This window comes from Rhinolophus ferrumequinum, assembly GCF_004115265.2.
Source record: "Rhinolophus ferrumequinum isolate MPI-CBG mRhiFer1 chromosome 5 unlocalized genomic scaffold, mRhiFer1_v1.p scaffold_110_arrow_ctg1, whole genome shotgun sequence".
In the NCBI taxonomy this organism is placed as follows: Eukaryota; Metazoa; Chordata; class Mammalia; order Chiroptera; family Rhinolophidae; genus Rhinolophus; species Rhinolophus ferrumequinum.
This window is the reverse complement of record NW_022680355.1, coordinates 6620404-6647474: the sequence shown is the minus strand read 5'-3', so window position 1 is coordinate 6647474 and position 27071 is coordinate 6620404. Positions and strand designations below refer to the sequence as shown.

The 27071-nt window shown below is 34.6% G+C and overlaps 1 protein-coding gene across 18 annotated transcripts in view; it reads right to left on the bottom strand.

The window, feature by feature from the left end:
* Positions 1–27071, bottom strand: part of MLLT10 (MLLT10 histone lysine methyltransferase DOT1L cofactor) — a 191690-nt gene that overhangs the window by 107599 nt on the left and 57020 nt on the right. For 16 of the 18 annotated variants that reach the window (XM_033100635.1, XM_033100632.1, XM_033100631.1 and 13 more), the window contains one exon: positions 14250–14359. The exons of the other annotated variants lie outside the window; for them this stretch is intronic. In XM_033100635.1, the coding sequence (XP_032956526.1) occupies positions 14250–14359 (110 nt within the window). The remainder of the gene's footprint in view (positions 1–14249; positions 14360–27071) is intronic. 18 annotated transcript variants of the gene reach the window in all.

The following is a 27071-nucleotide window of genomic DNA, read 5'->3' as shown; positions in this document are numbered from 1 at the left end:
AATTTTAGCAATATATTGTTGGGTTTATAGTATATATAGACATAATATCCATAATAATAGCAACACCAAAAGGAGGAAAGGAATGGAACTACAGAGAAATGGGTTTTCTACATCTTACTGGAAGGAAACTAGAATGTTAAGAATACTGTAAGCCCTTGAGCAACTACTAAGAAAACTCAAGAAAATATTTAAAAATCATGAAAGGAATGAAAATGTTACACTAGAAAATACCCACTTAAGATAAAAGAAGGTAGTATAAAAAAAAGAAAAAGAGAGGATTAAAGTAATCATAAGAAAAAGAAAACAAAAAGTAAAATGGCAGACATAAATCCAACCACATTAATAATAGCACTGAATGTAAAAGTATTCCAATCAAAAGGCAGAGATTAATAGATTGGATTAAAAAAACAAGTTCCATATGTTGTCTACAAGAGGCATACCAGTAATTTAAATTTGAAGATACAAATAAGTTAAAAGTAAAAGGAGAAAAAAAATTTACTATGCAAAGGCAAGCACAAGGCAGCTGCAATGGCTATCATTGTATCAAAACAACAACAACAACAAAAAGACTTTGAAACAAAAAGTTTCAAACAAAGAAAAAAAGTTTCAAGACACAGGGATATTTTCTAATAATGAAAAGGTCAATCCATCAAGATATAATAATTATAAGCACATACATGCATCTAACAGAGTCTTAAGACACACGAATCAAGATAGAAAAATAGTAATTTGATAATTTTGAAATTCTCATTAAATAGCTATTGGATCAAGAAGAAGAACTGTAAACTGAGGATTACTGAGAAAAATACTCCCAAACAACAAAAATCACATCTAAATAAAATGTCAAGTATGTGAATAAAGCTATACAGAGAGGCAAATTCATAGCCTGAAACTTTTCACTTTTTCAGAAAAAAAAATCATACTTTGACCTAATTTTTTAAAACAAAACAGTGTTCATATCAAAAGGATCCAAATTCCAACCTTACCTAAGTAGTAGAAAGCTTAAAGACCATCACACCAAACCTAACAGAAAAAGCCATTTAAAACTATACAATTACAATTCATCTTGAAACTATATAAGATTTGCAGTTGCAGAGAAACCAAGTAGCCTAAACACCAAGGAGCGATGCACTCTCCCCTACACTCAGAATGTCCACCAATGACAGAGCAATGGAAGAAGACATACAAATAAGAAATCAGCTAAAACTTTAACAAACTGCTAAAGGCTGATTGTGGCCTAGTGTGACAGTATAGAACCACAGACAGAAGAAAACTTCATACTCATTCACAGGCTCTATTCTATGAACTTTTACAAGGAACTCTTGGAGAAGACTGGAAGCAAGGAGACAAAACAACCAAAACGAACCGCCTGTGGTGCTACAGACATGAAGGAAAGAATCAGGCACCACTGAGGGAAAGATGAAATCCCACCTCTTGCCCAGACACTCCTTTCAAAATCTTTAAGCATCTGGAGCATTGGCAGCAAACCATCACACCCAGGGCATGAATAAAGACTGACCATGGTTTGGAGGACAAAGGAAAAATACGTCTTAATTCTAGGCAAGGGTCAGAAAAAATTCCTAACCCTAGGTAGGATCTGCTAACAATACTATTAGAAGTCTTCCAGGCTGGAGAAGCAGCAGGAAGCTCTCATCCTCACAAGTCCTTCCACAGACACAAAGGATACCATAAGAAGGGAGGGAGGGAGCGGTGAAACCCTAAAGCCCAGATATACAAAGCCTACCAAAGACTGAGGCTGGACCAAAACAAGTGACACACCATGCCCAAAACATCAAAAAACATACAACACCAAGGGAGGGGCAAAAGTGTGGTAGAGGGAAGAGCAGAGAGAAACCATCTTCTGTGTCACAGTGAACAGATACAGCTGAAAGCTGAGGGTGGAACACAAACACTGTGGAACCAAAACCCCAATACTCCAGTCCTCAACCTATATGTAAAGAATCATTAGAGGAGGACTAAGTGGCAGGGCCCCCCAAGGGTTCAGAAGATCGATCGTCAAGCCACAGAGAATTATTCTCAGGTTTCAAGAACCTGATGGAATTTGTCCAGCTGAATTACAAACCTGCTTTAGACCAGTAACCCTTTTTCTCCTTCCAATTTCTCCCTTTTGGAATAGAAATGTGTACACTACACCTATCCCACCATTGTATCTTGAAAGCAGACAAATTTTCTAGATTTCATAGGTTCACAGATGGAAAAAAACTTTGTCTCAGGATGGACAACACCCAGAGCTCACCCATGTCTGATGAGATTTGAAACATTTGAATTTATTATATTTTGATAAAATTTTTGAGTAGATGCTGGAATAGATTAAGACTGAGAGCCGCTGGTATAGAATGAAAGCATTTTTTGCATGTTGTAAGGACATGAATGGGGGGCAGAAGGCAGACTACTATGGGTTGGATTGCATCCCACTAAAAATGTTATGTTAAGTCCTAATAAGCCCCCAGTACTTCAGAATGTGACCTTATTTGGAAATAGTCATTGTAAGTGTAATTAGTTAAGATAAGGTCATAGTGGGGTAGGATAGGCCCCTAATCCAATATGATTAGCATCCTTATAAAAAGATGGCCACATGAGAACAGAGACAAAGGAAGAACACCATCTGCATGAAGGCAGAGATTGGGGTGATAAATAAATCTACAAACCAAGGAATGCCCAGGATTGCCAGCTGTCACCAGAAGCTAGGAGAGACGCATGGAACACATTCTCCTTCAGAGTTCTCAGAAGGCAACCCTACCAGCACCTTGATTTTAGACTTCTAGCTTCCATAACTTAAGAGAGAACAAATTTCTGTGGTTTTTAAGCCACAAAGTATTTGTGATACTTTGCTATGCTAGCCCTAAGAAATTAATACAGAGGCTGTATGAAAACTGGCTAAGAGTTGGTAATGTTTTGGAGTTGGGTGATCAATGGCAGGGCGGGGGGGTGTTGGTTAGTTTCATTATATTATTTTATACATATGACAATTTCCAAAATAAGTACTTCAAAATAAACAAAAGAAACAATGTTATGTAAGTAGGATAAAAATTAAACCTTTATAAAAGCAGAAGTAAACAAATTAGAAAACATCTCAACAATAAAATTAGAAATAAACCCCAAATGTGTTTATATTAGGCACAAAAGAAATCAACAGTTTAGATAAAGGTAAAAACCCCAATCAAATGTTTATATGAAGAAAACTAAACAGAGATGAGGTGATACACAAAGTATTCAACACTTTCGAAAAATAAAATCAATTTGTAAAGAAAATATCAAAGTTATTTTTTTATATTCTTCTAAAAGTCTATATGCTCCTACTATCACACAGCACACCAATCCCATGGTCTACACCTCAACACAGAATTTTCTGCATTCCTTTATTTCCTTATCATTGTGGGGGAAAGGTGGCAGGTACAAAAGGTACTTGATTTATCCCCTAAAAAAGAGGTCACATGGTTTGTTATCTGGGAACTTGGGTGGTCACAGTTTCAGAAGAAGTCAATACTTTGAACTTCAAAGGAAAAAAATTAGACCTATCTATAATGGGAAAAAATGGCAAACTGTGTATACTACAATTTGAGGAAAATACTTACCAGCAGTAGTAACCTGATCAATATTGGAAGTTGTTACTCTGCTCCTACTTGACACTATTTCATAGTATTCTATTACCCAGCACTGCTGAACATTGCTGTTGAAGGATGAAACCTCGGTATTCCAATTTTAGACCTAAAATGTATCCTTATCATTTACTTCTTAGATGTCTTGTTTTTTCCTCTATCTGGCACCTGTGATCATCCTATTACTCCTTGTAATTACAAATACAGACATGATATTTATATGGCCCTGTAAAATAAGACTTCAAATTTTCTTCCTTTTAAAATACTAATATAAGCTCTCTGTCTCCCAACCTATGGAACACCTCCATTTCTATCCCCTCTCTCTGAACATGCATTGTCACCTTGCCATTTTTTAACCTTCCTAACAGGTTAATCAATTATGATTTACATTCAATATAAATTTATCTAAGAAAAAAACCAATCTGACAGAACAGAATGCCTATACCAGCAGTGTGGAAGATGACAGGAAGGAACCTCCATACTGCAGGACAGATGAAAGCAGAGCCATAACCTGCTGCAACATGTTGTCAGCGTCTTCCCACAGATACGAGAAAAACTCTGTCAACATACAAGGTTATCTGGTTCAACAACTATTTTCTTCATCAAAAAAGAATAGACCATGTGTGTACTATGGCACAAGACATTAACTTCTGGTAATCCTTACATGTTTAATTTCAGCATTTTGGTTTTTTGTACTACAGGTTCACCATTATGGCAACTGAACTTTCCCCTTAAAGATAACTTCTGACAATGAACAAAGTCATTTTCATCTTCCATGTAACTTTGATAACTGCAAAAGTTGTATCATTTGCCTTCTAGATCTCACAGCAGGCAGAAAAAGCATCCAATTTGCCATCTGTGGAGAAAGAACCAGAGGAAGGGTTGTGGCTATCCCTCTGCCCATTTCCTCAAACTTGGCTGAATGGTGACGCTAATGGGATCTATAACTTCCTAGTCCTGCAAGGCTGCTCTGTGCTTGTGTGTAGAAACTATTCACACAGAGAATGATCTCTGTATTACAAGTGCAGGAAAATAAGAATGACACTATAATTTGGTATTTGCTATATATCCATATATAACCTAATTACTTTTAAAACTTTTTAAGCACCCTGTATATATCTGACATCCCTCCCTCCAAAAAAACTCTGAAGCATAACTGTGTGTCTATGAGCATTTTCTTTAAGTAACCAAAACAAAAAGGCAAAATGGTTTATACACAGACAAAAATTTAGTATTATTATTTAAACAGTTCATAACTTGAGAAAACCTAATAGTTTAAGCGATAAATGGACAAAAACCACAGACAATTCACAAGAAGAAATACCATTCTGATAGCCTGACAGGTAATCAAACAAATGAAAATTAATTTTCAATTATCAAATTAACAAATATTAAAAATGGTGTTTAAAACTTATCAGTATAGGCGATGCGGTAAAAATGGTATTTTCATAAATTATTAGCTATAAAAGTTTTGGAAACAATGAGACAATATTATACTCATAAGAACTTCAGAAACAGGTATAGTCTATGACACAATTCTAATTCTAGATTTCTAGCCAAAGGGAATAATCCAAAACACAGGAAAAAAAGGCTTGGTGAACCAAGATTTTTGTCACGCTTTTGTTTATAACACAAAAATAGTTCAATAAAACCACAATATTCAGTAATACAGGAACGGTGAAGCAAATTATGGCACAAATATTATAGGCAGTCATTCAAAATTAAGTGAAGAGCCAAGTATAAAAATCTGTATATTTGGCATAATTATAACTCTTTTCTTATTTATAGATCAAAAAAACAATTAGAAAAAATGCCAAAGTATTAAAAATGTTTATATATTTAATTTAAAATGTATTATTTTTAAATACATCAAATATTTAATTATTTAAGTACTATTTGACGTAATCTAAAATTTGGCAATCCTCACCATGATTGGGAGGTACAGAGTTTGAGGATCTATCAAGGGGTATTCCTATGATCCTTGGGTTAGTATATGTAAAATGTTTTATGTTATATCATATTCGGGGTGTTCAGTATTCTGGGGAAAGATTCCTTATGCTGTATCAGACTCCTGAAGAGTAAAAAAGATAAAGAATCACTAGTTTAGAAAAACATGACGTTTCAAAGTCCGTCTCCCCAGGAAACTGACACACTTTACTGAGATTTATTCCTTTAAAATCAAACAACTCACACAGATCACAGTTTACTCAATTATATGCAGATGGATTCCAAGCTTAAACAGAGTAGACTAAATAAAATTTTATGCCTTAATTCAATGTGCTAGTGTTACATAGTGAGAAAAAAATAAGACCCAATACACAATTATCCCTGTATCTGTTTCTCATGAAATCATCAAATGACCTAAATCATCTCCTTTAAAAGTTGTGCAAAAACTCGCTTGTGAATTATTACTTTTTATTGTTTTTTAAAAAAAGACAAATCTCAAGTTTATGCAAAATACTAAACTATTTTATTAAAGAATCAGCATATGCAATTTGGCGTATGTACATCAGGAACAGTTTATAGGCTTTTTTACAGTTGTTTTAAACAGAACATTTATGGGACAGGAAGGTAAAAAAGAACACCTACACATTATCTCTTTTGTAGAAATTGTCCTCTATATTCAATCAGTTTCTAATGTTAGAATAGCATCTAGGTACCCATGTTTTTCCTAGGTGAAAATGCCTTATTCTAAGCCCAAGTGCTTAGACCAGAGTTGCTCTGTTAGAAATTCAGAACTAGGACATTGAGTCAGTTATCTACAGGGAATTCAGATAAAATGGGAAGCAGAATGAGAGATTACTAAATGGAAGCAGAAATAGACTATAGACATAAGAGACAAGAAACTGTAGGACCCTAATCAAAGATGGAACGGACACTATCCATTTCTAGTCTCTGGCTTTGTAGTTCCAGATCCAACTCCCTATGTATGCGCATGTTGAGAGACTACCTACTATACAGCCTTTCAACCAACCCCATTTGTAGTTCAGCTAGTTTTAGTAAGTTTAATTTCTGACTGGAATAAAGTCTTTGGTCTTAAATCTAACCCCCTGTTATAATATTGGTTCAATGGAAAAAACTAAATTTGTCAAATTTGACTTTCCTTGTTTTATCATATTGCCCAGCAATGTAATCTCTCTTAAAGTATGAGTTTTTATAAAATCTTATCTCTTAATCAATTATACTTGGCAGACTATATTACATAAACATCTAAGAGTACTCAAGACACCAAATAAACATGAAAAAAACTGATAAAGGCAATTTACATGTTGGTGAGATTTTAATCCCATGAAATATTTAAAGTTAACCACTGTGTATTGCCATTTCCAGAAAGTTTAGATTGGACTGCTGCCTTTCGAAATAAGAGCAACAAAGAAATAACGCTAAAGGAAATTATACTACCATTCTTCCACAGTCCTTAGTAAACCCTATTTAATAAAATAACCTCTGAGCCCTAGAGTTGAAAAAAAGGCAATTAGAAGTGAAGTTAAATACAAAAGCACAAAACACACAAAAAACAAATACAATAAAAACTAAGAATGTGGGGGGCCGGCCCGGTGGCTCAGGCGGTTAGAGCTCCATGCTCCTAACTCCGAAGGCTGCCGGTTCGATTCCCACATGGGCCAGTGGGCTCTCAACCACAAGGTTCAACTCCTCGAGTCCTGCAAGGGAAGGTGGGCTGTACCCCCTGCAACTAGAAACGGCAACTGGACCTGGAGCTGAGCTGCACCCTCCACAACTAAGACTGAAAGGACAACAACTTGAAGCTGAACGGCACCCTCCACAACTAAGATCGAAAGGACAACAACTTGACTTGGAAAAAAGGCCTGGAAGTACACACTGTTCCCAATAAAGTCCTATTCCCCCTTCCCCAATAAAATCTTAAAAAAAAAAACAAAAAAAAACTAAGAATGTGTATATGCATGAATTGGGGGGAGGGAGGGAGACAAAGACAACTGAAAGAAGCCAAATAGGGAAATTCAAATTTAGAATGAGCTGTAGTACCAAAAAAGGTAAAAGGATGTTTTCATAGATACAGTTGCAAGATTGTTTTGCTTTTGCAAATGATTCAATTGTCCATAAAAGAAAAAAGGTTTTAAGTGTTCAATTGAGCAACTAGGATAAAGTGCCAAGCAAAAACAAACATATATTACAGTGTTTCCCCGAAAATAAGACCTAACTGGAAAATAAGCCCTAGCATGATTTTTCAGGATGACACCCCCTGAACATAAGCCCTAACGCGTCTTTGGAGCAAAAATTAATATAAGACCCGGTTTTATTTTCAGGGAAGCAGGGTATATGACTCTGACAATTAAGTTCGCGAACTCATCCTAGAAAAAATGCTACTTACCTCATTGCTGAATATCACTATGGTCACCTTCGAGGTACTCCCCTTGGGAAGCTATGCACTGATGCCAGTGCCTAGTCCACCCTTCAAAGCAATTTTGGAAAACAGAGCTGTTGTCGTATTACCCTTGATGTCCTGAATATCATCAAAATGTCTTCCTTTCAATATTTCCTTTATCATCAGGTAAAGAAAGAAGTCATTGGGGGCCAGATCAGGTGAGTGCGGAGGGTGTTCCAATACAGTTATCTGTTTACTGGCTAAAAACTCCCTCACAGACAGTGCCCTGTGAGCTGGTGCGTTGTTGTGATGAAAGAGCCATGAACTGTTGGCAAAAAGTTCAGGTCGTCTAACTTTTTCACGCAGCCTTTTCAGCATTTCCAAATAGTAAACCTGGTTAACTGTCCAGTTGGTACAAATTCATGATGAATAATCCCTCTGATATCAAACAAGGTGAGCAACATCGTTGCAACAAGTTCGCAAACTTCATTATCTGACCTCTTACAAAAGCAAATATTTAATGTTTTGGCAGAAATGTGAATTATATCTTGGGACCTTATTGTCATATTGTTACTATATGCTAGAGAAAAACTTGTAGACAAAAGACTTGTTTTACAAACAAGGTAGTAAATTCCACCAACATATGCCAAGAATTTCAAACTTAGTGTCTCTGTTCTATGAAATTAGTTTACTTGACTCCTCTATGTATGCTCTATCTCCGGTGGTGATGATGTACCTAGTACTTATTATCTTCTTGAAACTGAAAACCCATTCTGATTTTTCTTCCTCTCTCATCTTCTGTCACACTAAACTGATCATGAAGCCTGATCAATTAAACCTCTTACACATTACCTAAATGTCTTGTCCCTTCTTCATTCCTACCACTCTCCTACTTCAGACCCTCAGTATTACCTCTCTGGAACACTGTGAAAGCCTAAACAGCTGCTACGTAACTATTCTTTGTCTCTTTCTATTCCCCTTCTCTCAATCTTCCTTTCACTACCCAATGGAATGGTAACTATATGTGAGCATATCCTTCCCAAGTATAATATAAAAGCCCTTCAGTAAAGTTCAAGCTTCTTAAAATGATACGTGAGGCTCTTGAAAATCTGGTCCTGACAACCTCTCAGCATTCCACGTATCACAACCAAGGTCCTAGCAATATGGCCCTTCTCCCTCACTACCATCCCCTCCACCTTCCCCTTACCCCCTCTCCGATTGCCCACTTCAAAGCTTTCGCTCCTTCAGTTTGTAAAATTAATGGCCACTCGTGTGCTCCCTCTTGTTTCCTCCCCTCACAGCCAGCACCTGGAGGCCTCTTTTTAAAATTCAGAGAAGCTATAACCTTTTCTAAGACACTTCCCCTTTCTTTCTTCAGCTCTGTTAGGCTAGTTAAGTGAACAGTCTCTATTGTAGAAAGCTTGCACACGACTACACTGTTTAACAAGCACTGATTTGTGCATGTCTCTCCTACCATATCGGACCGTGTATTCCCCATGCTTCCAGCAGTGCCTGTACACATAAGAGGACGTGCCATAAATGCTGGCTAGATGAATGGCGGATGTGTGGAATGTTTAGCTCCACAAGCACTAACAGGAGTCCTAAAAATCAGAGAAAATACTTAGTACTTTCAAACTTTTTCACCCAAATGCTAAATATATTGATTAAAAACTTCTCTTAATAGCTATCCACCACTACTTTTGAAAAACATTGAAAGGAAGTTGGACTAGCAACTTCTAAGTTTTCCTCTATCTTAAAGCGTTTACAGTTCAATGACACCGTGTTTTATGGTGTTTTTTATTTACTTCTTTGTTTGGTCTGTTATGATTCTTTCTATACTTATTAAACAAACACTCATTCCTTCATGCACGTCCAATAAATAAAGACTGTTCAAAAAGATATATACAGGACACACACATCATTTGCTAACTATTCTCTATGGAAATTGCAGCTTTCTGAAACAAATGCTTCCTTGACTCTAACGAACACAAGCCCCCACCTGAAAAAAGTTCACAAATCTCCATGTTGCCCCAATTTTGACATTTCTTAAAAATTACCAAAAGGTAATTTAAAGGTAACATTCATTATGCTTACTAACAAAATGTATATATGTCAGTGAAATGAGGAATTGATACAATACAAGAGATCAAAAAATAAAACCACAAATCTGATGACAAATGGTACAAAAGCTGGCCATTATATATTTAATGGAGAAAATTTAACAACATAACAGGTCAACACAGTGAATTCTCTGCAATTTAGATGTTATACAGATATTCTAAAAATTTCCTTTCCTATCACTCACAAAATTTCCTTTTATTTTTTTCTAAATACAACAATGTTTCAGCCACAAAATAATTTTTATTCTTCTCTGAATTGCCTACTACCTGCCCTTTGCACCTACTACCCATTTTATTTTACTTTCTCTGTCTGGAATTATTATTTGATCCTTTTTTCACACGTCAAATTCCTAGTTATTCTGCAAAGCTCTTATTATCTCTTTGTATGCCTTATTCAATTCCTTAGGCAAAAATAATCCCTCCTTTTATTATGTTCCATAACAATTCATTCAGATTTTTTATTATTTATAATATATATTATTTTCATACATTGTAATTACATATTTACTTGACTAAGAGTGTCACATTGAGAAAAACCCTGTATTTTATTTATCTCTGAATTCCTAGCATCTAGCACAATGCCTGATACAAAGTAGGTCCATAGTAAGTGCCTAATACTTTAATAAATGCTCTCCAAATTATTCTTTACTACCATCCATTAAGGATTGTTGCCTTCCAGAATTCAATAATCCATTTTCCAATTGTTCCTGTAATTTCAGAATTTACATATACCCTATTTACTATGATCAGAATATTAAAAAATTAGAATGAATCCTGTGTAGTTAGATTTGGAGAAGTTACTAAAAGTTTATGGTTCTCTATATACGTATACAGATTCATCAATAGAAATACATATAGATATGTGTGTATGTATATATATATATCCATATATTGAATCAGAAGTATCATTGTGACCTCCTACTCTTTAATATATAGACATAAATATTAAAAATATGTAGATGTGAATGCGTGTATAGCTGTGTATCTATATACACAAATCTATTTCCTAGGTATTCCCACTAGGAGGGTCTGGGAGCAGCAATATCTAAGTAACAATGAGCACACCCAGTGCCCACTTTGGTTTCTAAGTACCATTCTCACCTAAAAGGAATCAAGGCTTCATTGAGAAATGGTGATTCCAGGGCTAGAGCAGGAATGATACCAGATGAGCCTGGAACATACTATTGTGTCAGAGGTAAGAAAGTGCTCACAGAATGTAAAAACATGTCAAAAGACACAAAAGTCACCTTGAAGGGGTCCCATCAGCCAAACCTGAAATAATTATGAGCATCAAAATAAATGACAATAATGAGGAATAACCTCTTAAAATAAAATAGTAACACACAGTCCATATTAGTTCATACTAATATAAATAAATGGAGAGTGAAGAAAGTTTTTTTTTAAAGTGGAATGCCAACTGATGAATGTAAAAGAAATGATGGGGTTAGAAAATCACCACTTGCCATCAATCACAGTAATAAATTAAGCCAAGAAACAATAATGGATGCTGTAATTAGCAGGTAAAAGGCACAAGAAACAAGATATTTACAAAGTACTTCCCTCATAAAATGTTTATTGATTATAAAGGGAAAAAAAGAAGATTAACCTCCCAGTGGAGAAACCTTGCAGGCACAACCTTCACCAAGCGATCAAGGTAACATCACCAGTAATGGGAAACCTGAAATCATGTACCACCTGATAGGATGCAATGAGAACTCAGCATCACTTCTGTGATATTCCTACTAAAAACACATAATCTGAATTTAATCATGAGGAAACATTAGAAAAATCCAAACAGAGGGACATTCTACAAAAACATCAGGCCTGTAATCTTCAGAAGTATCAAAACTATAAAAGTCGAGGGAAAAAAATGAATTACTATATCAGATTAAAAGAGACTCAAGAAACAAAATGCATCCTGTGATCCTTTGGCTATGAAAGACATTACTGGGAAAATTGGAGAAATTAGGGAAATAATGATGAGGTCTGTGGAGTAGACGGTAATAATGCATAAATGTTAATTACTTGATTCTGATGGCTGCATTCTGGTCATGTAGGAGAAATCCTTCGTTATAGGAAATATATACTACGGTAAAGAAGTCAGGGGTGCCAGTATCATATTGATAAATTACTCTCAAATGGTTTAGGAGACGAACAGCTTTTTGTACTATTAATGTAACCTTCATTTAAGTTTCAAGTTTCAAATTATTTCAAAATTAAAAGGAAAAACAAGTATTTTTAAAATGAACGTTGAAAGTACTAAGGAAGTATTTATACATTAGTGTAGGGAAAGATTTTCTTTATATGGCATCAAAAGCAGAAACAATAAAGAGTAGTTGTGTAAATTATGTAAAAAATTTAAACTTATGAACTAGAAAAACTGACCTGTTAGAATAGTACCAACAAAAATAAAACCAGGAAGACACAATGAAAGCCAAAAAAGAAAATGTTAAATTATAATCAAAGGCACACACAGCAAGTATATAAGAAAAAAAAAGAATAGTATCTCTAATATAAAAAAACTTTGTAAGAAAAAATAAAAACATTGCAACTTTAAAGTGAACCAAGAGCAATTCAAGTTCAATTAACAAACACGAATAACCTTTTTTAAAAAAATCTTTAAAATATTTAACCTTACCAGTACTCACAGAAAACCATTCAAAAGCTCTAATATTTTTACTAAAAATAGCAAAGATTGTTTTAATGTTGATACAGTGATAATGTGAATAAGAAGATATAGGAGTGTAACAGATATACGGTTATGAGCAATCTCACTTATTACTAGTGCAGTATAAATTAGAAACTGCACTCTAAAGGTCAATTTCACACAACAGACATCAAATGAGGTGCTTCAATGATAATACAGTTCATCAAATCTAACAATACTCTGTATTACATGCTAAGTAGCCACTAAAAATAATGGCAAAAGTAAAATTTACTGACACAAAAAGATGTTTATAACTTACAACTTAATAATTTACAAAACACAGACAAAAAAATATAAGCAATATATCCAAATCTTTTACAAGTATATAGTATATGTAAAACTGCACACACAAAAAAATCTAGAAAGATCTGAACGAGAGTATTTAGGATGATTTTTGTCTTGCATTTTTATTTTTCTGTATTTCCAAATTTTAAAAATAAATATTGATCTGCATTATAAACGTTTAATACAAAAATATTTGAAATCTTAAAATTGGCTGCAGTGACACTCTCACACAGATGGAATAAATCAACAAGGTACCTCAAGTAAAAGATAACACTATATTGAATGGCACATTAGGTAACAGAAAATCATCTAATATGCGAAAAGAGAATGAAATAAAAATACATATGTACAAAATCAAGAAAAAAATATATGGAAAAAAAAGCAAACATTAAGGTTTATAAAAAGCTAACAACAAAAATCCTATCTTGGGGGGAGAAAATAATATGAGGAGGAACAAATAATATTCTGTAACAGGATTTTTTTTTAAGAAAGGATGTATGATAACATACTTATCATATGATATATGATAACATGATATCATGTGATAACACAATATTACGCAAAATAATAATTGATTCAAATTTAATGGAAACTTAATGTTTTAAAGAACAAAAAAAGGTCAGTAATTCTTAAATGACAAATCTATAAGAATTAAAATGTCATGTAAATGTTAGAATATTAAATATCTAGGTTAGCATTAAAAATTAGCATATCTGAGCGCATGTGTAGGTGTGACAGCCTTCACTGGAGTTGGACCAGGCCAGGTGCTCAGAGTTGGTCATGTTCACCAATAAATAAAACTAGTACTTAAAAAAAATTAATATAGTTTTGTTTTGTACTCCTGTGGCCTTAATAACATTATTTTCGTAATTGTAGTTTACCACAGTAATTATAACTTTTTCAAAAACTCTGGAATTTGATTGGGGCCTATAATTCTTTTTTTTTTTTTTTTAAGGAGGGCGCAGCTCACAGTGGCCCACGCATGGATTAAACCAGCAACCTTGGTGTTATTAGCACCACGCTCTAACCAACTGAGCTAACCAGCCACCCCTGATTTAAATTTTTTAATGTAAGCCTATAATAAAACAAAATACAAAACAATTCCTCTATACTTCCCAGTTTTAAAACAAAAACATTATATTCAAACATCAATAAGATAATATCCACTGTACCTTATTGTAACGATCATGTGGAACAGACTGTAAAACAATTGGTTCCATTGTAGAAACATTGGCAAATTGTACCTCTGGAATATATAGGGCACAAACCACATGAGCCCAACCTAAAAATAAATAAATAAAAATAATGTCATTTTTCCTACTGAATTAAGAAACTGTGGTACACTTACACAATGGAGTATTATGCAGCCAAAAAGAAGAATCAAATCTTACTATTTGCAACAATATGGATGGACCTAGAGAACACTATGCTAAATGAAATAAGTCAGACAGACAAATACCATACGACCTCACTTATATGTGAAACCTAAAGAAAAGAATAAATAAACAAACTAATCAGAAACAGTCTCAGAGATACAGAGGAAAAAACTGAGGGTTAATAGATGGGGGGTGGGTGGGGATGAGGGAGGTGGTGAGAGGATTAGAAAGCACAACCGGTAACCACAAGATTGCCACAGGGATATGAAACTCAGTTTGGGGTATATAATCAATAATGTTGTAAAGATTTTGTAGGGTATCCAATGGACACCTGTCTTATTAGACTGACCACTTCAGGGACGGTGTAGATGCCTGATCACTGCGCTGCACAGCTGAAGCTGAAGCTGAATAATAATGAATGTCAACTATTATTTTATATATATATAGTCACAAGAAGTGGAGTACAGCATTAGGAATAGAAACAGTGGAAATGTAATGGCTGTGTGCGATGTCAGAGGGGTAGGAGATTGGGGGAGGGGAGTTATCACTTTGTGAGGGATATAAATGATAAATATCTATTACATTGTTTTGTACATCTGAAACTAATAAAATAAAATTAAAATTAAAAAATAATGTCATTTTCCAGTTTTCAATTAAGCTTTTCCAAAGATCAGTAAAATCATTAACTTTCTAAAGAGATCCCTTAAATGTCTACCTAAGCAAATACACACCAAAAATTTTGACAAATTCTCTGAATAGTCAAACTACTACTGATAATGCACCCTTAATCATTTCTGTAGTTATTATGCACAGAAACACAAATAAAGGGAAACATTTTAAAATTCAGATTCTGGCAAGGACTGACACTTCTTATAAATAATTCAGATCAACACTACTATGGGGAATCCACTGTTAAAATAAGATGTTTTATAGTGGAATACCTAAAATGAAAAAAGTTAATACTTTAATCTTAAATGTCAATATTAATTTTTTTACTTTTATATTATTGTCAATATTTTTAAATTGATATTTTTACTAGTTCTAACATTCACTATTTTAGTATTTCAATATTTCACTTAAAATACGTTAATAATTGATATGAAATGTTAATGCTTCTTTTAATTTTCAAAATGTGCCTGAAGATATCAAAAAGCTGAAGTGATAGTGAGGAATTACTAATTCAAAACTGGAAAAGGAAGAAAGTCCAGGGTGGTGAGTACAGCTTTTGGCCACTTCTGCCACCCAGGGGACATTTGCCTACTTCAGAGAAAGCAGCTGAGAAGGTGAAAGGTACTTTTAACAAATACAGAAGGCTAGAAGTATAGGGATGTTATGCTCACAGACAATCAGGGGAGAAGAGGAACTAGTAAACTCCTCATCCCCTTTCAACTACAACACTGAAGGGCTGGCAAGTTGTAACAATAACTTGGAGTAACAATAAACTAAAAATAAACTAAAAGGAGTAACAATAAACTAAAAATACGTACAGTCTCAAAGAGACTGCAGTTGGGCTTTGATCATCTTAAACTCTGAAATCGGACTCATTTAATCCTAAATTACAAGCACCCCCAGGCACCAGACAGAAGTAAATATACATCCTTTATGAAGGAAAACAATGTCATCTTGGCTACACATAATTTCTACTATTAGTTCATTATCAGTTTCAGCACACATTAAAAAGTATCAAACACATTAGAATCAGGACAGCGTGAATGAAAACCAACAGAAAAATGCAAATAAAAACAGATATGTATTTTGGAGTTTCAGACATAGGCATCCAAGTATGCCTAAGTATGCTTAAGCAAAGTAAGTATGCTTGTTACAGTATGTTCAAATAAATGTAACACAAAATTGAAAATTTTTTCAAAGAATTGGAAACTATAAGAATAAACCAAATAAAACTCCAGAGGTCAAAAAACTTAAAAAAGAATCAATGGGTAGGATCAACAATGGTTTAGACATAGATTAAACCAGAATTAGAGGGCAACAACAAAATAGGTCAGGAGAAAATACCCAGAATGTTAGCACAAAATTCAAAAGTATGAAAATACAAAAAGAAGACAGGAGACATGAACAATATAAGCAAGCCTAACACACAAGTCAGAGAAATACAAGAGAAATGGCACAAAAGCAACATCTGAAATGATAATACCTAAAAACTTGCAAAACAGAAGAAAGATGGCAAGTCATAGACAGAAGAACCAAAATAAATCCCAGGGTAAACAAAAATAAATCTATACTTAGGTATATTAGTACAACTACAGAAAACCAAAAGAAAAGAGATAAAAATCTTAAAACCACCCAAAGACAAGTTATCATCAAAAGAACAACTGGATAAATAAAGCCTCGAAATATCTTTAAACAAACTTCCATTAAAGGGAGCACCAAACAATTTTCCTCAGGCAACAGAAAAAAATGAGCCAAGAAGAAAGTTCCAAAATGAAGAAGAAAAGGAAGCATAATAAGCATGTTGATACTTTCAATGGATACTGGCTGGATAAAACAACACCTTCTTTCACTTAAAATACATATGACTGCTTACATCAAAAATTAAAATGTTGGCTGGAAAAGTTTTCAATGTATGTAAATTTAACACATATTAAACCTATAACAAAGACTGGGGAAAGAACAGAGAAAAGACATCTATATGGTTTCAAGGTTTCTACATTTTGTGGTACACACAGTAGACTGAATTTATTGGTATAAAAATTATAATCCCCAAATCAACAACTACATAAATATTAATATTTGTATATATGGGAAGATATAGCCAAAAAAGGTAACTTAATGCAATTAAATTTAAATGCAATACTAATTAATTGCATTATTAAACTGATTTAAATCAATGCTAAAAAATATTTATATAATCACAAAGAAAGAAAAGGAACAGAGGAACAATGGAACAATAAAATAATACAATCAAGATTAAGAAGGAAATATAGGAGACTTCCACTTCTGGTCAAAATGGATTAAGAGGGTCCAAATTTAGCCTCCTGCACGAAACCCTCTTCCCAATCCAAAAAAAATAGACAAAATAATTGAGACAATGGTTCTTAAGACCCTGGTACCATCAGATAATTAAGGACAGCAATCCCAAAGAGACAAGAAACAAAGGAAGAGAGCCCTTGGTTTCCCCAGCTTAATGTCCTGAGAGTTCTTCCAGGCCAAGGCACAGGGAAAGGATCTGAAGCCAAGCCCAGAACACTCCGAAAGTTAGGGAGATCCGGTGAGACCAAGGCAGCTAAAATTGGCAGGACAAAATACAAGAAATGAAAGCTGTTCACAGAGACAAGACCCACAGAAAGAGAGACGCAGAGAGCACCACTTGAGTATTAAGCAGAGAACATATATGAATGAATAAATTGCATGAGGTTGGGAAAAGAACCGTACCAAGGACTAGTGGGAATAGTATCCAGCAGGCACAAACGGCCAGGAACAGTGCCGGTTCTCCTAGCCAGACTGGAAAAACTAGTAACTCACAGGGCAGTGGGAAGAATACTCAGAAAGGTCTTGCCTCAGCAGTGGGGCATAATAACCCCTAGAATGAGCACTGCTCTGGAACCACCTAATAAATCATAAGAGCAGGACTTTAAATGATCAAACTGCTTCCAAGGAACATAACTACTTTCAGAACAAAACTCAAGATTTTTTAGAAATGCAAAAGTATCCAGATTTATGTCAGCAAAAATGATGAAGTAGGCAGCTCCAAGGGCACATTTCACTACAGAAACATCAAAACATCAAGCAGGAACTGTCCAAACCAATTTTGTCAGGACTGTGGAAAAGAGTGAAAGGTTTACAGCAACCAAGCAAATGCTACAAAAAAAGGCAACTTAAAAATGGTAGGAAAGCTTTGGGCATTTTTTTCTTTCCCTTGACCCATGCCTACCTACCCTGGGTTCAGTGGAGGTCCTGAAGACAGCACCTTCAGTTCCAAGCATCAGAAGGAGCCGAGCAGATTTTATCTACAAAGAACTGTGTTCTAAAATACCTGCAGCTACTGAAGAACTAACACAACAGCCTTACTCTTCTTTTAACAAGCTCACAACTTACTCAGGACAGAAAAGGGGTAAGGCTACTCCTGTAATCACTGTCAGGTAGATAAAAAACCCACAGATGTCTGGGGCAAAAGAATAGTGGTTCAAGCATACAATCGAGGGCCGAAAGCCTGGGAAAAATCAGAAAATCTGAGGACAAAGTTTCTTGGAGAAATTGGGGCATTAGAGAGCAACACAAGCCAAAAAGTGGAAATAACCCAAACATCCACTAACTGTAAAATAAACAAAATATGGTGTATCTATACGCTGGAATATCATTTAGCAACTACCACAAATGAAGAACTGATACATGCTACGTGAAAGAATCTGGGGAAGAGTATGCGAAGTCAAACAAGCCAGTCACAAAAGACCACATATTATGATTCCATTTATATGAAATGTCCAGAATAGGCATGAGAAGTGAATGCTAATGGTTATAGTGTGTCTTTTTGGCGTGATGAAAATGTTCTAAAATTTCATTTGATGATGGTTGCACAACTGTGAATAGTCATGTGCCGCATAATGATATTTTAATCAACAACGGACCACATATATGACAGTGGTCCCGTAAGATTATAATGGAGCAGAAAAATTCCTATCTCCTAGTGACATCATAGCCTTCACGAAGCACTGCATGTGATGCTGTGTAAACAAACCTACTGTGCTGCCAGTCATACAAAAAGTGTTAACACATACGATTAGGTACAGTACGCAATACTTGATAATGGGAATAAACAACTATTACTGGTTTATTGTTTACTACACTATACTTTTTATCATTACAGTGAACTCTTTCTACTTATAAGAAAAAAAGTTGCTATAAAATAGTAGGATGTAGTATACTAGTGTCAGCCTCATACATTTTATGTTTATCAGGTCTCTTCATTGTGTCATCTTCTCTTGTGCTTCATTTAATCTTGCGTTGTTCTGTATAGTAACAGGCTGTACAGACTTGTAGCCTAGGAGCCATAGGCTACACTATCTGTGCTTGTGTAAATACACTCTATGATGTTCACACAACGAAATCTCCCAACAACACATTTCTCAGAAGATATGGCAAGATTTAAGATACCCTCAATGATGGATATCTGACCCATAAAATACATGCCATGACTATATTTTAAAACCCACTGAATTGTATCATATAAATGGGTCAGTTGTATGGTATATGAATTAAGCTGTTATACAAAAAAATGAACAATAAAAAACTCAATTTTTTAAATGGGTAAAAGATTTGAACGTATACATCACCAAAAAATATAAAATGGCAAATAAACACATGAAAAGGAGTTCAAATTTATCATTCATTAAAGAATAGCAAATTAAAACCACAAGGATACCACTATATACCTATTAGAATTAGATGGTCCGGCTAGGTCTTATTTTCGGGGAAACACCGTAGTATATACACATAGGAGCTGAAAACTTATGTCCACACAAAAATCTGCACATAGCTGTTTATAAATACCAGCTTTATTCATGATCGCCAAAACTTGGAAGCAACTAAGAGGTCCTTCCACAGATGAATGGATAAATAAACTGAGGTGCATCCGGACAAACAACAAATCAATGCTAACAATAAATCAGCTGTCAAGCCATAAAAAGACATGGAGGAAATTTTAAAGCATGTTACTAAGTGAAAGAAGTCAACCTGAAAAGTCAATCATACTATAGGATTACAACTATGACATTCTGGAAGACGCAAAACTAGGAAAACAGTAAAAAGATCCGTAATTGCCAGGGATAAGGGGGGAGTGAGGAATGAATAGACAGAGCACAGAGGATTTTTAGGGCAGTAAAAATACTCTGTATGATATTATAATAGTGGATAAATGTCATTAAAATTTGTCCAAACACACAATCTACAACACCAAGAGAGAACACTAATGCAAATAATGGATTTTGGATGATAATGATGTGTTGTTACAAGTTCATCAATAGTAACAAAAGTTCCGATCTGGTAAGGGATGCTGATAATGAGAGGCTGTGCCATGTGTGCAGACAAAGGATATAAGGAAAATCTCTGTATCTTCTGCTCAATATTGCTGGGAACCTAAAACTGCTCTAAAAAAATAAAGTCTATTAAAAAGAAAAAAGTAATCCAAACGAAGGTAAGAATGAAAAGGTCCAAAGAACAGGATAAATAGAAAACATTTAGTAAAATGGAAATTTTAAATCCAAACACACACACACACACACACACACACACACACACACACACACACCGAAATGTAAATGGACTAAAATTTACTTCAATTAAAGACAAAAACTTTTAAACTGGTTAAAAAGGCAACTATCTGCTGTTAACAAGAGAAAACTAAAACATGAGAATACGGAAAAATTAAAACTAAACGGAAGAAGGTATGCCATTTGAAAACAAAAACTAATAGAAAGCTGAGATAGTTATGATACTATCGGTTGAAACATACTCTGAGGTGGAAAATAGTACGGGAGAAAAAGAGGGGTATTTCACAATGATAAAAAATCAATTCGTAAGGAAGAAAGATACAGTAATTCTAAATGTGTATGCACCTAGTAACATCATCAGAATATATAAGGCAAAAATTGAGACTACACGGGGCGGCCAGTTAGCTCAGTTGGTTAGAGCTTGGTGCTCTTAACAACAGGGTTGCCAGTTCAATACCCACATGGGCCATTGTGAGCTGCGCCCTCCACAACTAGATTGAAACAACTACTTGACTTGGAGCTGATGGGTCCTGGAAAAACACACTTAAATAAATGTTAAAAAAAAAAAAACAGACTACAAAATCACAATGAGAAATATTAACACACTTTCCTCAGTAAATGACAGAATAAGTATTCAACAAATCAGCAAGGATACAGAAAATGTTAATAACCCAAACCTCAACTGCAACCTTATTGGTATATATGTAAAACACTATACTCCAAGACTATAAAATTTTTTAAATTAATTTATTTTCCAATTACAATTGACACACAACAAATCAGTTTCAGGTAAAACATACTGATTAGACATTTATATACCTTATGAAGAGACTACAGACTATTTCAAGGCACTATAGACCTTCTTTAAAAACCAACTTCATCCTAGCCATAAACCAAGTCTCTTAACACACCCCATAGGACTGAAATCAAAGAGTGTGTGTTCTGATAAAAAATGAAATTAAACTAGAAATTAATAAAAATCCCCGTGTATTTGGAAATTAAGAAATAAACTTCTTAATTAACAATGGGTCAAAGTAGTAATTAGAAAGGAAATTACAAGAGTTTTAACTTAATTAAATGAAAATTAAATCTAACTTGTAGGATAAGCTAAATTTCTCCCTAGAAATACAGTTTTAAAAGCAGATATTAGAAAGACTGCAAATTGCATTACTCACGGTAGCCAAGACATGGAAATAACCTAAGTGTCCTTCAGTGAATGACTGGATAAAGATGTGGTACATATACAACACTACTCAACCATGAGAAAGGATGAAATACTGCCATTTGTGACAACATGGATGGAACTTGAAAGTATCATTCTAAGTGAAACAAGTCAGATGAAAAAGGACAAGAACCATATGATTTCACTCATATACGGGATATAAAACAGAAAACAACAAACAAAGCAAATAAACTCATAGACAGACAACAGTATGGTGGTTACCAGAGGGGAAGGGGATTGGAGGAGAATGGAGAGGGTAAAGAGGGCCAAATACATGGTGACAGAAGACTAGACTTTGGGTGGTGAGCACACAATGCAATATACAAATGATGTATTATAGAATTGTACACTTGAAACTTATACAATGTATTAACCAAAATCATCCCAATAAATTTAATTCAAACTGATTAATTAATTTTTAAAATGGGAAGACTTGCCACTCCAGTGAAGCATAAGTGCTGAAGGAGGGCCCAGCATTTCGTTATAAGAACCCATGGAGAATGCCAGGTCTGGAAAAATAAAGGCGATTTGAGGAAATGCAAAAAAAAAAAAAAAAAAAGACTACAAATTAATGAGCTAAACATGTTTCTATCTTAAAATTTTAGAATATAGCTAAATAAACACCCCCCAAAAAAGTAGAAGGAAATAAAAATATTTGCAAATACTAACAAGAAGCAACAAAGCCAAATGGGTAAACCCATTGATAGACAAACTTAGGAAAAAAGAGATGACCCAAATAGCCAAGGTCATTTTAAACTCTACAAATACTTAACAGATTAAGAATGAAGAACTTTTTGCCAATAAATTTTAAAAGTTAGATGAAACAGATGAATTCCCCAAAACTACAACTTACAAAAACTAACAATAAAAAAAAATGTTAAATAGCCCTTTAATCACTAAAGAAAATAAATGCATAATTATAATCTTTGGAAAACTCTAGACACAGGTTTACTAGAGAATGGTAACAAACACTTAAGGATAAAATAATGCCCTCAGTATCCACATGTTTTGCATCCACAAATTCAACTAACCTCATACTGAAAATAGTAGTTTCCATCCTTGAATGTGGAGGGCCAACTGTATGTATTTTTCTGCACCTTTTATATAAGGGACTTGAGCATCCTCAGATTCTGGTATCTGCAGGAGGTTCTGGAACCAATCCCCCGCAAATACAGAGGGATGACTATATCTCCATTACAGATTTTTTTTAAAAAAAGAACAAACTATTAACAAGATAGGAATAGAATATAATTTCCTTAATCTGTTATAGTTACCCCAAAAAAATTAATAAACAGAAGCAAACAAAAAACCAAAACAAACAAAAACTATAGTTATTTACATAACTAATGGTGAAATGCTCAACAAAATCCTTCTGAAGTGGAGAATAAGAAAAGAGTGTCTGCTGTCACCATTTCTATTTCAAAGTTGTGCTGTATGTAAGTCCTGACCAATGTAGGAAGGCAAAAAATAGGGCATATAAATTTATTTTTACTGTGATTTTTTTTAAAGCACATAACAGAAAATTCAGCACATTGACCATCTTTAACTGTACAGTTCACTCCAGGGTTTGCTATGCATCCTCTTCTTTATCTTTCTCCATAAGACTATATATAATATACTATATATTTTACTTACCTATCTCATTTAGTGTTTATCTTTCCTCACCATAATGTAAGCCCCGTGGGCACAGACTTTTTATCTGTTTTGTTCATTGCTGTATCTAGAACACTGCCTACACATAGAAGGCACACAATAAATGTACTGATGAAAGAATGTCTATTTTCCCAAAGCTAATCTATAAATTTAAGACAATAATAAAAATAAAACAACCTGATAACATCATCAGCAATGTCATGTGGATTTTTTGTACCCCCAGATGTCAGTGATGAGAATAGGACTTAACCTTTGCAGCATTCTTTCCCAAAACCCATAAACCCAATCTAATCTTGAGAAAAACATCAGACAAACCCAGATTCAATAGGTAACTGGCCAGTATTCCTCAAGATTGTCAAGGTCATTTTAAGAAAAGACTGAGAATCTGTTATACATTAGAGGAGACATGAGATATGGCAACTAAATGCAAAAAAAAAAAAATTAATAAAAAAAATTGGGTGAAAAAAACGTTTTTTTAAGTGTAGAATTCAGTTAGTAGTAATGTACCAATATCAGTTTCTTAGGTTTTAGTTTTGTTGTTTTGGGTTTTTTTAGTTTCAGGTGTACAAAACAATGTAATAGTTAGAAATGTATACTCCTCAAAAAGTGATAACCCCCCTCAGTTTCTTAGTTGCGACAGATGTACCGCACTATTCTAAAAAAATAATGGGGGCCGGCCCGGTGGCTCAGGCGGTTGGAGCTCCATGCTCCTAACTCCGAAGGCTGCCAGTTCGATTCCCACATGGGCCAGTGGGCTCTCAACCACAAGGTTGCCAGTTCAACTCCTCAAGTCCCGCAAGGGATGGTGGGCTCCCCCCCTGCAACTAAGATTGAACACTGCACCTTGAGCTGAGCTGCCTCCCGGATGGCTCAGTTGGTTGGAGCGCATTCTCTCAACCACAAGGTTGCCAGTTGGACTTCCGCAAGGGATGGTGGGCTGCGCCCCCTGCAACTAGCAACGGCAACTGGACCTGGAGCTGGGCTGCGCCCTCCACAATTAAGACTGAAAGGACAACAACTTGACTTGGAAAAAAAAGGCCTGTAAGTACACACTGTTCCCCAATAAAGTCCTGTTCCCCCTTCCCCAATAAAATCTTTAAAAAAAAAAAAAGTTAATAATGGGAAAAACTAGGTGAAGGGTATATCTGGAACTCTATACTATCTTTGCAACTTTTCTATAAATCTAAAATTATTCCAAAACAAAAAGTTAATTAAAACAAATTAAACTGATCTAAAAGTTTCTAAAGAAAAATTAAACAAGTAGAAGCAAGACGACCACTAGCACTTAAATTTTTTTTTTTAATTAAAAAAACAAGGAGGGAGGAGAAGAGGCAAAAGAGAGAGAAAGAAGATAGTAATAAAGCAGGACTATCCCTATAAGACATCAGAAAACTTAGATAATTAAAACAGTGTGGTACTGGGCCAAGAAAAAACATAATGAACAGAATAAACAGTCCAAAATTAAAACTAAATCACAAGTTAGTATACAATTTAGTATACAAAAGGTGTCCTTTGAAATCAACAGGGAAAAACAGATTATTCAAAATAGGTATTTGGAACAAACACAAACAGTCATCTCCAAGAAAAATAAATAGCTTCATACCTCATACATTATGTTAAAATAAATTCTGGATGGATCAATAATCTAAATATTTTTTTAAAACACCTACTAGAAGAAACCTTATGAAAATTTTTAAATAATCCTGATGTAGAAATAGCCCTTCTAAGTACGCTACAAAATCAGGAAAGTATTTTTAAAGTTAATGAACATGATTACATTTTTTTTTTTTTAAAGGAGGGCGCAGCTCACAGTGTCCCATGCAGGGATCAAACCAACAACCTTGGTGCTATTAGTACTGCCCTCTAACCAACTGAGCTAACTGGCCACCCCACAAATGTTATTTTCTGTATGGCCAAAAGCAAAATCAAAACATAAACAACCATCTGGGACGAAAAAATTCTTCAATTCATACCATAAAGGACTAATTTCCCCAATACATCAAGAACTCTTATAGAATAATCCAAGAATGTGAGTGCCACGTGGAATGTACAATGCAAAAAATGAGATAAAAATATGAATGAATACTTCACATAAAGGAAATACAGCTTTGAAGCATATGAAAAGTTGCTCAACTTCTCTCATTAGAGAAATGCACAATTAAAGCTGCATTGACATAATTTTTACCTATGAGACTGGAAAATTTGCAAGATTCTTAATATTGATGGATAGAAAAGGGTTAAGAGCTGGACGTTAGGCTCTTGAGGAAAATATCTGACAGTTTAACTTCTTGCAAACAACATCAACCCTGCAGATAGATGAGGGTCCTGTAGGGTCTGCCATGTACTAATAACTTATCCAAGAATGCTCTTTAGCCTGCTGTACATGGTTGTTAGGAGTGTACACTGCATGACTTATAATTTATGGTCTACAACTACATTAAAATAGAAGAGCTAGTCAGTTACAAATACAGAGGCTATTTGACCAGTAACCTGATAGTCCCCAAACCTGACAGCTTCCTTCCCGTGCCCATGCTTGTCAACCTTACAACAAAAATGCTGGTACATCAACCCTGACTCAAATTTAGAGGCCTCTGTAATACTGCAACTGAGTATGCCTTCCTTTGTAAGTATATTTGGTATTGGAAAAGCCAATTGTGAGTTGTGAGTTTGACTGATGATCTAAAACTGAAATCCACTCAGGTGGTCATGCAACTATGCTGAGGAAAGTCTGATGAAAACAGGCTCTTCTCATGTACTGTGAATAAAGTGTGAATTAGTACAATCTCAATAGAGAGAAATTTGGCTGAAATTACAGATTTCAGAATTTACAGTGAAAATCCACTGAAATTACAGGTGCACACACCCTAAAGCCCAGCAAATCCACTTCTAGGAATTGTGGCCAATAGCTAATCACCCACATATCTATGATTACATTGTACAAAGTTATTCACTATTTTTAAAAAAAGACTAATAACTAAATGTCTATCAATAAAAGACTGGTTAAATTATGGTTCATTTATACAATTAAATATGCAGGTGTATATAAGCAAAAGAGAGAGTTCTTTATTACTTCTATGGAATGATCTCCAAGATGTATTATTAAATGAAGAAGCAATTCATAAAACACTATATCCTACATTTGTGTAAACAAATGTTTACATATGCAGAAAATAACTGTGTATATAGATATCAAGAATGTGGTAGGTTCCCAGAAGGAAACTACATGACAAAAAGGCAGGAATGGTAAGAGCCAAAAGCTGGCATTATACCCAATTTCCTGACATACACATAATTCAGCTGTCTCACCATGATCTTAAACTCAACACATGAAAAGTGCATCTCAATATTCTTTATACTCCTACTAAACAACTCTCCACCCAACATTCTCTAACTCAGGTTAAGACCATCTATATTCAGCTGTCCACACAGAATCTGAGCAACTCCTCTAGCTCATCTCAGTCCACATGCATTGTTAATACAACACTATTGTAGATATCTATGATTTAAGTATGTTCAGTA